Source organism: Mustela nigripes, chromosome 6 (genome assembly GCF_022355385.1).
Source record: "Mustela nigripes isolate SB6536 chromosome 6, MUSNIG.SB6536, whole genome shotgun sequence".
In the NCBI taxonomy this organism is placed as follows: Eukaryota; Metazoa; Chordata; class Mammalia; order Carnivora; family Mustelidae; genus Mustela; species Mustela nigripes.
Window position 1 is genome coordinate 132,362,256 of NC_081562.1, and position 13,807 is coordinate 132,376,062.

General features: G+C 41.1%; 1 protein-coding gene across 1 annotated transcript in view; it reads left to right on the forward strand.

The window, feature by feature from the left end:
- Positions 1–2,782: 2,782 nt before the first annotated feature.
- The window catches only part of CUBN (cubilin), a 258,604-nt gene continuing 247,579 nt past the window's right edge, over positions 2,783–13,807 (forward strand). The window contains exons 1-6 of the mRNA XM_059404241.1: positions 2,783–2,932; positions 3,330–3,459; positions 4,354–4,449; positions 5,016–5,054; positions 7,651–7,752; positions 8,425–8,528. Of these exons, the coding sequence (XP_059260224.1) occupies positions 2,820–2,932; positions 3,330–3,459; positions 4,354–4,449; positions 5,016–5,054; positions 7,651–7,752; positions 8,425–8,528 (584 nt within the window). The 5' untranslated portion in view covers positions 2,783–2,819. The remainder of the gene's footprint in view (positions 2,933–3,329; positions 3,460–4,353; positions 4,450–5,015; positions 5,055–7,650; positions 7,753–8,424; positions 8,529–13,807) is intronic.

Genomic DNA, 13,807 nt, shown 5'->3' on the forward strand with positions numbered 1-13,807 from the left:
TAACATTGCTGTGGAGCCAGGGCAACAGGTAGGGAAGTGAGACTATGAAGCAGGACTGGGAGCAGAAGTCACGAGTTGTTGATTAGCCACTCACTGACCTACAGATCTGGAGACACTGACACAACCCTAATTCCATCGAGCTCATTCATAGTCCCCAGGGCATGTCTCTGTTCTGGAATCCTCTTCCAAAAGAGGAGAGGGGAGACCCTACTGATTTTCTTTGTACCCCAAGATTTTAAAATCAACTGTGAATTCTTCTTTCAGTTCCATTTAACGAACCCAAACCTAAGTGGTGGGAAAAGGAGGAGAGGTATTAGTGATATTTATTCACATGATAATAAGTTTTTATTTAGTGGACACTTATGTGCCAGAGACCAAATGTGCTAAGCATTGTATACACCTTCAGTGCTGTTATCTTTCTGTTGATGAAGAAATAGGGCTACAGGGTTAGGAAGTGATGGAGCTGGAGTTTGAAACCAGGTGAATGAGCTTGAGACCCCATATTCAACCATGTGGTGTCCCCTAGACAAGACTTCAAAGGAAAAAGATCTACACTGTATTTCACTTGTATTCCTGTCATTTTGTAGGGTAAAGGGCTAATACATAAAGAGCCCAACAAGATATTTGTGGAATGTATTCTGGATTAAGGAGGAAATGGGAGATTTGCTAGTCAATGAAAGACAGAGTTTTGGGTCTTTAGAAAGTTTACCTTGGGGGAGGGAAGAAGGCTTATTATTCTTCTTCTAAGTCTGAAGGTCATGGATTCTAAGATGTTTAAAATTTCTCTTTGCTGAAGAAATTCCAAATAAAGCAGGTAAACAGAATTCACGATAATGCCATGGAAACAGTGATTGATTTTTATATTGCTTTCACCAAGTCATCATAAGCAGACGGTCTAACTTGTCTATTGATCTCAGCTGGAGTTGAGTAGGTAAGCCGGAGGTAAAATTTCCCAACCTACCAAGAGTCAGTTGGACCTTGAAAGGATACTACTTTCTTGTTTTTTCCTAATGTGAGGGACAGTTAAGAATTGTATGTGCAGATTAGGAACAGAGAAATTATCTTTAGTTTCTTTAATAATAATCACATTAATAAAGTAGGAAAATCCTATAAAACAAAGTTCTTACTGAGATTACACTGGAGACCTTTTCTACTGAACGAAAAGATTGGCTGAGTTCCTATATATACTTTATGAAAATAGTTACAGTCATAGCTCAGAGGGGTAGAATTGTCCTTGGTGTTAGAAGATGCTACCCCATCCTATTTTGTCCCGTTCAGTGGGATGACATCCTTTCTTGTTGTGCAGCCGTGACCATTATCCATCTCCAGAACTTTTTTCATCTTTCCAAAGTGAACCTCTGTACCCATTAAACAAGAGCTCCCCGCCCTCCCTTCCTCTAGCCAGGAAACCAGCATGCTCCCTTCCGTCTCTGTGAGTTTGACTACCTTAGGTTCTTCCTGTAAGTGGAAGCATACGGTATTTGTTCTTCTGTGTTTGACTTGATTCATGCAGCATAATGTCTTCGAGGTTGATCCATGTTGTAGCAGGTGCCAGAATTTCCTTCCATGTTAAGGCTGAACCATGTTCCACTGTATGCACGTAATGCCTTTGTTTATCCATTCATATCGGTCAGCGGACACTGGGATTGCTGACATATTTTGGCGATTGTGAATGATGCTGCTGGGAACGTGGTTGTACAAATATCTCTGAGTCCCTTTTTTTCAGGTCTTTTGGGTGTATACCCAGACGTGGAATTACTGGATCCCATGGTAATACCATTTAATTTTTTAAGGAACTACCATACTGTTTTGTAGCGGCTGCACCATTTTATTTTCTCACCGGGAGTGCACGAGGGCTCCAATTTCTCTGCATCCTCACCAATACTTGCTATTTTCTGGTTTTTGTTTGCTTGTTTTAATAGTAGCCATCCTAATAGGTATGAAGTGTTATCTTATTGTGGTTCTGATTTGTGTTTCCCTCATGAATAGTGAACCTGAGCATCTTTTCATGTGCTTTTTGGCAATTTGTATATCGTCTTTGGAAAAATGCCTATTATCTCTGCCCACTAACAAGGAGGCTATTTTTTTTTAAATTGTTGTTGAGTTATAGGAGTTGTTTATGTATTCTGGAAATTAACCTCTTAACACATATATAATTAGTAAATATTTTTTTCTCATTCTGTAAGTTGTCTTTTCACTGTGTTGATGGTGTCTTTTGATATATAAAAGTTTTTTCATTTTCAGATCGCCCTGTGTATCCATTATTTTGTTGTTGTTGCCTGTGCTTTTGGTATCCTATCCAAAAAATCATTGCTAAGTCCACTGTCATGAAGCTTTCCTCTTTTGTTTTCTTCTAAAGAGTGTTAGCTCCTGTTTTTAGGTATTTGATGCATTTCGAGTTAATCTTTGTATATGGTGTAAAGTAAGGTCCAAATTCATTTTTTTGCATGTGGGTATCCAGTTTTTCTAGTATCGTTTGCTGAACGGTGGCTTCTTCTTAAGCAAGGATTGTTTTAGTGGATGTTTCCAAAGCAGTTTGTCACTATTTCAAAGGTCAGACAGATAATGATTAAGTTGTGCATCACTTAAAGGTAGATTTTGACCTCTTAGAAGTTGAATAGTACTGAAGATCTAAGATCATTTACATCCCTTGGGAAGGAAAAAATAACATAGCCTTCTAGGGCAAAGAAGAGAGAACTGAAAAGTTGCAGGATATTTCACAGGCCAAAGTACATCTGCCTGATTTGCTGTCTCTCAAATCCCACACTCGGCTGGAGTGCTTCCCTCTTCCTGACAACGGAGGAGGGTTGCTGAGGAATATGTCCTCATCTTTTCTTTGGGGTTTGGTGATTTTGTTGACATTTGCTGAATCAAATGGTGAAACTGGAGAACTTGAGCTGCAGAGACCAAAGAGAAGTACTGAGCTCCAACAGTAAGTAGACACCTGGGTTACTGCTGCTGAGGGTCCAGGGCAGGTGGTCATCAGTTTCCACAAATAGCCGGAGAAGCAAAGGTGTAGTTTTTCTTCAAGAAAACAAGGATGTTAAAGATAAGTAGGGAAAAGTATGTAGACTGATGTATGGGATTATCTTCTTCCACCTGAGTTATTCACTGGCCATTTTGCAAATCAGGCAAGTATGCGATTACTAGAAGCCATCTCTAGGGAATCTGCAGAGAAAAAGGGGCGGAGAAGCAGGGAGAATCTGGTTGAGTTGACCACAGAGTGAAAGTGAACGCAGAGAATCCCTCATGAGTTTCTCTCATGAGGAACGTTGTTTAAAAATTACACATGCTAATTATGGATGCATCCTTTGGTTTGATTTATATAGGCCTCGGATGGCTGCAGAGAGGGGAAATTTAGTGTTTCTTGCTGGGTCTGCTCAAAACATTGAATTCAGAACTGGATCGCTGGGAAAGATCAAATTAAATGGGGAAGATCTTGGTGAATGTTTACATCAGGTAATACAATGGAAATATATCTAAGTAATTTTGTATAACTGTATATAGTCATTTAATTCAAGAGGTCTATATGAATCTTAAATCTTTAGCCCGAGGAACGTAACCGGAGGTGAGGTAAGTCCTCTGAAGAACAATGCCGTTGGACTAACGATGGGCAGAAGGAGGAATTCTAGTGGGATATGGCTCGTAGTGTGGGTTTATGTCCTCTTCTCCATCTAATCCAGAGGAGGCCCCCAGGGTTGTCCTGGGGCTCCTGCACCAAGAGGAGCAAGGAAAGAAAGGGACCAGAGAAAGGTTTGGGTGTGACCAGTTGACTAGTGCCAGAGAAGAGAACTGGCCAATTATTCTCCTGTTTCCCTGAGTGTTTTCAGTGTCCGTTAGTGACTATATCACACTGGTGTGTCAGTCGTAATGTTAGAAGCTACGATTATTTAGAGCTTCCCAGGGACTATCCAGTGTGTCCCGCCCATCGAACCCCTACAACCGTCCTATGAGTTTGACATTATTGTCACCCCGTTTGTAAGGGAGGTAAAGGAAACGTGAAGCAGTGCAGCAGCTCACCCAAGGACACCCAAGAAATGGCCGAGGCAGGACCTGAAACCCAAGCAGCTCACTCCAAGGCAGGCCTCTTTACAAGCACGCCAACGGTTATGAGAAAAAAATGCCAACAGAAAGTTTCTTGATGTGATGTTACTGAAAATGGCAAATAGAATTATTCCATGGCTGTTTTAGATGTTTATTATGCATGGTAATGTGTTGATTTTTACAATAATGGGCAAGATATTGGTGCTTAAAATAGAACAGTACTCGACTTTTTAAAAAATTTTTTTATCTATATCATACATATGACTTTTCCACTAGCCTTCACCCCCTCCTTTTTCCTTTTGATATTAGATACAGAAAAACAAAGATGATATCACAGATTTAAAAAGGTCCTCAGTCGGTCTGCCTCAAAATATTTCCAATCAAATACATCAACTTAATTCTAAGGTAAGACTGACATCCTCATCTGTGTGAAAGCACAGACGGGTTTTCTTAATTCAACTTTGTGAGTAAGCATTTGCAGAAGACACACTAGCTTTTCGTCCACTTTGAAATTCAGCATTGTCATTATGGACTTTTCGGTTAGATGACATAAGTCCAATAGGGGACGCAGAGGTAGTGATGAGCAGAAGGTTGGGATTCTGTAACAAGAGCTTATTGCCTAAGTCGGTCTTGCCCACATTCTGACTGAACCTTCCTATTTGCAAAGTGGATGACTGACTGTCTTTATGAAAATTCCCAGAGTCGCTGTCTGCAGAGAAGCAATGAGTCAACTTGTCAATGGGTTGTACTTCCTTTTTTAAAAAAATGCCTCAAAAAAAAAAAATCTCTATGATGGAAGAGAGTAGGAGGGAAGGGAAACCTGGAGGGAGGAGAAACGGAGGAAGGAAAAAGCAATAAAAAAGCAATCAAGAGACAGTGTGAGTCCGCAGCAGAGGGGGTTAGGAAAATATGCCAAAGGACAATATCACATGTGAAATGCTAACTGATGCTTTCTCTTCTCTACAACTTAGCTTGTGGATCTGGAGAGAAAATTTCAAAACTTACAGCAGGTAGGTCCCATAGCTACTACTTGTCTGACATCTTTCACTGAGAATACAATAGAATCATTGATGGGGCTGGCATTCTTATCTTCAGGTAGATGGATGATTCGTATCGAGAACTTTGCTGTTTCCCATAATCTAATTCTCAGCACAGTTTATGCTTCCCCAGATACAGTTGAGGAACCTGAGTGTCAGATAAAGTAACCAGCCCCAGGTCACTGGGCATGTGAAGTATGTGGACTAAATCTGTCAGTGAGTGACCTCAGTCACTAGCTGATTCTGGCATCTAGGACTGAGTATTGAAAGGCCATGCATCAGGGTGCCTGGGTGGCTCAGTCAGTAAAGCTGACTTGATTTTGGTTCAGGTCATGATCTCAGGATGCTGGGATCGAGCCCCATGTGAGATCTGTGCTCAGTGGGGAGTCTACTTGAGGATTATTTCCCTCTCCCATTTCTAAAATAAAACACTAAATCTTAAAAAAAGAAAAGAAAAGTCATGTATCTTCTACAACATTAAACTCAGAGGCTTGGAGTAGTCATAAAATATTTCTTTCTTTAAAATTTATTTATTTATTTATTTACTGACATGCAACAGAGAGAGAGAGAGAGAGACAGAGAGAGCACGAGCAGGGGGAGCAGCTGGCAGAGGGAGAGAGAGAAGCAGGCTCCTTGTTGAGCAAGGAGCCTGATGTGGGGCTCGATCCCGGGACCCTGGGATCATGACCTGAAGACAGAAACATAACTACAAAATATTTCAAAATTCCTTAAGAGTACATTTGTTGGTAATTAAATTTGAGCAGTTTCTTAGATCTTAGACCTTCCATCACTTTGTAAGTACATGCTTATAAACTTGTCCTTGTAATGTTAGACTTCTCATCCGTTTTGAAGTTGGCCAATGTTTTTTGCAATTTTCATGGAAGCTATAACCTTTTACCCAAAGAAATGCACAGAATGTCCCCATATTAAAGTTTTCAAATAAAAGTTAAGGGATTCCAGGTTAAGAACCCCTGTTCTCAAATTCTGGATCTGTTGTGTTTATGCTTCAAGTGTGGTCCTCTATTTTGGTGTTTTAAACTTGGTGAGAAAGGTCATCTATGTAGGCCTTTTCCTGAATTTGATAATAAATTGCTCCTCAGCTTTTATCTTTTTTAGGGAGTAGTTGAATGAATGAAAATGAGCAAGGCTTCATACCTTTGGAGCAAGGCACAGTACTGTGTCTTCCAATCTCCTAGTATGCTTCATTATTGCTACTGAAGGTCAAAAGCTGGAGGCCATGGTCAGATGACCCCAGACGCCCCCACCCCCATCCCTCAGGAAGAATTTTTTAATGATTTTGGATATAAGTATCTTTTATGAATTCCAAGGGCTCTCTGGTACTATAGCCACGGTCTGTTCCCCAATGTCTTCCTCCTGATTGCTTACTGATTCCGTTTCCTACTGGGTCTCCATAGGCTTTCAAGTTTTAAAGCACCAGACAATGTTGCTTTTGTGTGCCAGAGAACTTTCTGAGGGGTTTGTGGTTAGTTTCTGTAATTGTGTCATCTGATGAACAGGACTGTTTGTGGTACTAGGGCACAGGGATGGATAGGATCATAGAAGAAACAGAGTCCAGAAATAGACCCCCACAGGAGTTTTCACCTTGTTTTTGACAAAGGAGGAGAGAGATGGGTTTGGCAATAAATGGTGCTTAGTCAGTTAGTTGGCTATTCTCAGACTTGTTTCATCTGTAAAATGGAGGGAACAGACATGACTTTCTCTGTGAGTCATTGGATATTTAAAAAAAAGAAAAGAAAAAGAATGTAATGAATAATTCATCTTTCTTTTAATTTTAATTTTTTAAAAATTTTATTTTTTATCTCTTTTTAAATTTTTAAAACAGAATTAGACTACATTTAGGTGAGGTTAATAAAATAGCTTTTCTTGCATAATCGCTTGTCTTCTCTAAAGAAGTTTTCTGCCCCCAAAGGCATTAGAAAGCTTATGAGATTGGAGCTAGTAGCTGACATATGGTAAGATTCTCCAGGTTGTGTAGACAAAGGCAGGTCTGTTCGCGACTCTGGTCTGAAAGCAGTCACGGGAGCACAGGAGTGGAGGTTGTCATCTAAGCCCACATCTCCAACAAAGGGACTCACTTGGAGCAAAAAGAGTTCTGTCATCTTAACCCACGGCAAGATGATCAGATTTCAAATGCTTATCTGGAGGTACCGAAGAGAAGAACACCAAAAGAACCGGAGTTCCCATTTTGTTTTCTCAGTACCACGGGGATGTCCATTATTATTCCCAACCTGACATCTTCACTCTTGTCCACCAGCATCCATCTCTCTGGTGAACAGTGCTTTCCAAAGAATAGCATGGTTATCTTCTCCCCTTGTGTCTCATCCCGTAGTGAAGGAAAATATGTAGGAATGACCATGTGAAACACTCAGTTTCTTCCACGAGGGAGTTGATTTGAAGAACTTCAGTAAGTGACTTAACGTCTGGAGGAGGACTCACCCCTGACTGGGAGTAAAATGTAGTTTCACAGGTGCCCCTCCCCGAACCATGCCTGTCTGTGCTGCTTGCTGCAAGTACGAAGGTCTTGCTGACTGGCCTGTCTTTGTTTCAGACAGTTGAAAGAAAGGTGTGCAGCAGCAATCCCTGCCAAAATGGGGGGACCTGCCTCAATCTCCACGATTCCTTTTATTGTATCTGTCCCTCCCAGTGGAAGGTAAGTCACTTGGTCTTTGATTAAAAATGACAGCGAGTCAGCATCAGTGGTTCCTCTGGAATTCAGACATGTTTAATTCTCCGTCCAAAGTTTCTAGGATTCTGTGGTCTCCCGAATCAGGATGAAGGACACCATGTATCCCCAAATCCAAACAGTGCCACGCACGACTGCCTAACCCACTGAACACCAAGCCATCTTAAGCAGGGGTTCACTTGACTGCGTAACTACATGGAAAGGCATGATATTTAGGCCAGTGTCCGTTTCAGTCATTCAGCACTGAAAGTCCTAAATGCAACTTGCCGTAGCCATGTAAATTTTCTTGCCCTTTTCTCTGAATGGTGAAAATGTTCCTGACGTGTGCATTAAAGAAAAAAGAACTAAGCGACTATTCCCAGGCATAGCCTGATAGTAACATGAGGATTAATTAGTGGAAGGATTCTTCTTGTATGATTGTCTTGCTTTTACCAAGAGCTCTTTGGCTCCTGCAGGCCAAATCTGAGTTCAAGAGGAAGGATAACGGGATAGTAGTGTTACTATTAATGTGATCGTATCTCGCCCGAGTGAAGACTGCTTTACCGCGCATATATAAATCCTTAAGGGTATCATAGGAATATAGGCCCCAGATACATCTGTGACCCGTGGTACCTGACTTTGTTCTTGACACGACTGCAGGGTCCTCTGTGCTCAGTTGATGTGAATGAATGTGAGCTTTACTCGGGAACCCCCCTGGGCTGCCAGAATGGAGCCACATGTGAAAATACAGCAGGGAGTTACAGGTAATGTGTCTCGTCTCTTTCCTTTTCTCTCCTCCCCTCTTTTTTTCTTTCTTTCCTTCCTCCCTAGCTTCTTTTCTTTTCTTCTTCTTCTCCTCCTTCCCTTTTGAAGTTTTTGAAGGACTAAAACATCCCATAGACAGGAGCATCCATGATTAATTATCAGTATTACCAGCAACCGGCACTCCCTGGAAAAATATACGGCTCTTATTTAATGACATGGAGCTATTTGTTTAGAGGAAGAAAAGCTTGTGCATCCTCAACTCTTACCCCATGAAGAAAAGTCTTTCTCTGGAGTCCCTGAGGAACAGGAAGAAGGCCCCGGTGGCTGCCACGGGGAGAAGGGAGGGCATGGGACTGTAGCATTAGTGGGAGTCAGAGCGCTGCAGGGGCTGCTATTAAGCGCCTCAAGCAGAAGACGGCCTGCCGCACCCACTCATGAGAGAAGTGGGCTGACAGCTTTAGTATGGATGTCTTCACTCAAGCGCTATGGAAATGTTAACCAGAACAAGATGAGAAGCTAAACTGAGGTTTTCTCCACATAGTTAACACTCCCTGCCTTTCCTCAATTCGCGGTGAGGCCCCTTACCCCAATCATCAGGGAACTCCTGTCCCCTCCTGACTTGCTGGGTGAGATGGCGCGTCCGGGGTCCTCCTGCTCAGCTCAGGCCCCACCTTCTGCAGGAAAACGTCCCTTCCCTTACGAAGCTGATTTAGGCATCCCAATACCTACTGGGATGCAATCAAACTGGAAGAGTGCTGGTAATTAAAGCTATAGTAGCTGACACATCAGCTTTTAAAATAATCAAGTCAGGGGCGCCTGGGTGGCTCAGTCTGTTAAGCCTCCGACTCTTGGTTTTGAACTCAGGTCATGATCTCAAGGTCATGAGACCACCCTCTTTGTCAGGCTCCACGCTCTGCATGGAGTCTGCTTGACCTTCTCTCTCTCCCTTTGCTCCTTCATCCACTCCTGCTCTCTCTCTCTTAAATAAATAAATCTTAAAAAAAAAAAATCAAGTCCGGAAATTTATGGCAGATCAACATCAATCCTACTTTTGTATAGTTCCTTAAAATCACTTTAAAAAAACCCACTCTAGACATTGTCTTTCCCCATTTTTTGGTTTGTCTCCTATTTTCTGAGATTATTAAAAAGTAAAAAAGTTGTTTCCGTTATAACATGAACAATTTCTTTCAACAGGGATATAATCTCACTGGAGTAGAGAGAAATTACTTGCTTTCTAACTCATGTCTCTGCTATCTTGTTCTCTCATTCCCTTGTAACAATATCCATTCTATTCTTTCCTGCAAAACTGAGTACAGTAATTTTGTCATTTCCTTGTCATCTGTTAACACACTGTTTTCTCAGAAAGCAGTCACAATCCTTCTCTTTTTCATATAATTGATCCTCTTATTCTTTTGATCTGATCTTAAAAACTTTTGCTCACTCCAAGTCACAAAGTGAATTCATTCAAACTTCTGATAGAGATTTTCACAAGCTTCATCATTTTGCGAAACCCAAATCAATCACCCCCGACTTAAATTAAGTATTATGTTATTGAAGAGACGTTTGCTTCCAGGACTTTATTTCTAATTTTAATGAACTCCCTGATCCCTGCCTGCTTTTATGAGCATTCAAGCTTGAGCTAGATTCAAAATGCAGGTCTAATCTTTCATTCCCTTGAAAGCATTATCTCCTGATCTCTGTTTATGGGCACTTATCAATGGGAATTGCTGCTCTGAGATACTGGAGGAAAATGACTCCTAGCGCCAACACGTTCCTGCCTTCCTGATATTGAGGAATATCCTGCAGATTACATTTCACTCCTGGTCTTCTTTTATCATCACTGTCCTCTGGGGTCTTGCCGGCCAACCGAATAACAAAGATGTGCAGCAAGTGGGATAGGTCCCAAAGATCCAGCCAAAATTGATTTTTCTCCACCCGCCCCCCCCAACACATTATTTTTAGTCCTGCAAAAAGGAAAAGAAAAAAATATAACTATTTGCTGCATGTCAGAGATTAGAGTTCTTTTCTCCAGGTATAATCTGAGAGAGAAAGAGAAAGAGAGAACTTATTTTTATTTGTTGGGAGCTGCCTAAAAGGCAGATTCAACTTTGTATGAGCAATATTGAATTCTCTTTTGTATCTTCCTGTAAACACACACACACACACACACCCCAAGGACTCATTGTGCTGACTCTAGAAATGGTTTTGGTTTCTAGTCTGTGTCCTTCATAGATTTGCTAGAGGACAGTGAAGAAGGAACATTTAAATCTGTGGGGTTTTTTTTTTCCCCCTCTTGATACAAGGATAGTTTATGAAACCCCATGAATTCCAATTGATACCAATGAACTAAATACTCAAATCCAGGCATTTGATGGAGACTTTTTGGAGGAATAACAGAAAATAGAAAAAGATACATGGGAATAAGGCTAAATGCTTGCACTGTGGAATCAGTATAACGAAACAGAGACCATTTAGACACTCTGTGTTCTATTAATTATGTGAGATTAAATGCCCGTTAATCAGTAGCTTCCCTGAGGCTCGAAACCCCTTCAGGAAACTTCTACGGACATCTGCTAAAGGAAAAATGAGCCACTGTTGAATGATCTGGATCTGCAGAAATGTGGTCACAACAAAGGGTTTGCTCTGGGTTTGGGGCCTCCTTTAGCCTCTAACTCTTGGAACCTGTTTACTTAGGAAGACAAAGGAGTCTTTAGTTAAAGGGATTAATAATTCCTAATTAATAAAGACCTTTGAGAGATAAAGCACTCTGCAGATACTAATTAATTGGAAGCACTATTTTATAGGAAACTTTCTGGTAAAAACTTTTTTTTTTTTTAGTAATGAAACTAGAGCAAAGAGAACATTGTCTGTTTCCCCTGATTCCTGTGCCTGAAGGTCTTGTCCCTAACTGCTTCACATAGCCAGCACATAAGATTTTGCCACTTCCTGATGCTGTTGTTGCCTCTTTATTCTGAAGAATTGATGTATATTGTTCTCCTGCTTACTTTGGATTTAAGACAGACCTTGGAATGCAAATTTGCCATATAGATGGCATATATCATATACTTTGGGCTCAGATCTAGAAGGCTTTCTAGGAAAAAAAAAATTGAGTTTGTTGTTTGTTTGTTTTCTCCAAGAGCACAATGTGGGTTCGCCTATTTTATTTTATTTCTTTCCACTATCATCACTGATGGGTTTTAAAACATGCAGAGGTTAAGTGACGAGGATAGTCTGGTTTTGGCTCACTGGTAGTTAGGTATTAAGCTTATTACCCGTTTCAGTTAGTCAGTTATGTTAATATTGAACCATGGACTCTAACATAAGTTAAATTATGACTGTGAAAGTGTATTTGACCTCTTTTCAATTGCCAAATGCACTTGCAGTGTTTTTGAACACTGGAAAGCCCAGCTTTGTTCTGTCAGAACCAAACCAGTAATAGGAAATCATTATGAAGGTGATTTTTGCAGAGAAGTGTATAATCCATCACTCTTTTTCTTTAAAGGACCTATCCAGATGATTTGAGAATATATTTTGCATGCAAACACTGTTAGGTTAAGAAGACACATTAAACTGAGAAGTCTTCAGGGCACCTGATTGGTTCAGTTGGAGGAACATGTGGCTCTTCGTCTTGGGGTGGGTAGAAGAACATCGGTGCAAAAGTAACACAGACCTAGGTTTTAATTCATCTTCTGCCAATTCTTAATCCTGTGGCCTTGGGTAATGTGAGTCTTGCCAGTAAAATGGAATTAATACTTGTCTTTGAGGATCATAGCAAGGAAGCTCGTGCTATACTTGGCTGCCTTCCTCCCTCTGTTTCTCACATTAAGCTACATTTAAACAAAAGAAGTATACTTTGTAGTTCTTTAGAGAAAAATATAGGAAGAAAATTCACTCATCTCAGAAGGAGAAGGAGGAGAGAGCTAGATAGGCTTTAACTGCAGGTCTAGGAACCAGAGTCTCCTCTCAAATCTCAAGTCATTTTCCGATAAATCACTAAGTAAAGCACTTAATGCTAAGATTAAACACAATTTCCTGAGCACTTCCTACTGGAAAACGTCTTGAGACCCCAAGGTGAAAATAGTGCTCATGGATTGGCACTATTATTTTACGGAAATGGAGGCAGAGGGAGTTATTACATTGTCTAAGGCGAACAGTTACTAGGTAATATCAGGATTTAAACCCAGGCAGTCTTGTCCCACGGGATCTTGAATACTCAGATCTCTTTTATAGGTTCAGAAACCTAGTGAAGTTGGTTTGGGGGAAGTGGTAGAAAAAAGATACACTTGTTACAAGGAAGCCACCTGGGTCAAATGCTCAAATATGTATACGAAACAGTATAGAGTTCTATAGTCTCCAAGAGTATAATGAAATATCCTAAAAGAATATTCTGCATCAGGATAGGAGAGTAAAGAGGAAAGGGACAAGGGTATGAGAGGGAAAGTATGGAAAGAGAGAGATGAGAAGAAGATAAACAATTATGGGTAGGGAATGAATAATTGAAAATTTTTTTAAAGTTTAATCATCTATTGCCATTAGTCTATGACCTTGTCTTCATGAGAAAGGCAACCTTGGAATGATAATGTATGTAATTTATGAACAGATTTTACACAATTATATATTGGTGTTAAAAATTGCAACAGGACATAATTAAACCAAAAAAGTATTTGTTTATCTGAAATTCCAATGTGACTGGATATCTTGTGTCTTCATTTGCCATGGCTGGCAGCTCTACATGTAAGTGCCTGAATGATACTCATTTAGTCTTCCTACAGCTCTGGCCACACTCAGTGATCTCTTCTTCCTTAGAACCCATGGAAAGGTGCCACCCTGGCGGTTGTTTCCGGGGCCCTCTGTGGGTACACCCAGTTCCATGCCTGGATCACGGCTCTTGCTCCTTCTCAGACAAGCCAGACCCTTCTCCCACGCTATCATGGGGGATATTCCTCTTCTGACATGAGCTGAGCTCCTTTACCTTATAGAATGGGCCCTTTCCATGACAGTCAGAAAGCAGTTCCTAGCCTTGCAGATCCTGCTTGCTCCTGTCTCTGACCCTTGATCCCGGGGGACAGATGCTTCTGTGAGGGCTAGCGCAGCTCAAGGCAGGCAAATGGTGACCTCTGGCACTGGCTCTCCCCTCCAGCAGAAGTGCTCAAACACGTGAAAATGAATAAGCTTAGGCTCTGTGACCCCTCCACCTCCTTCCCTGCCCTGGTTTGCTCTTCTCATACCTTCCCCATCCCCTCGGAAGCTGCAGCACAAATAGAATACTAACTCAGCA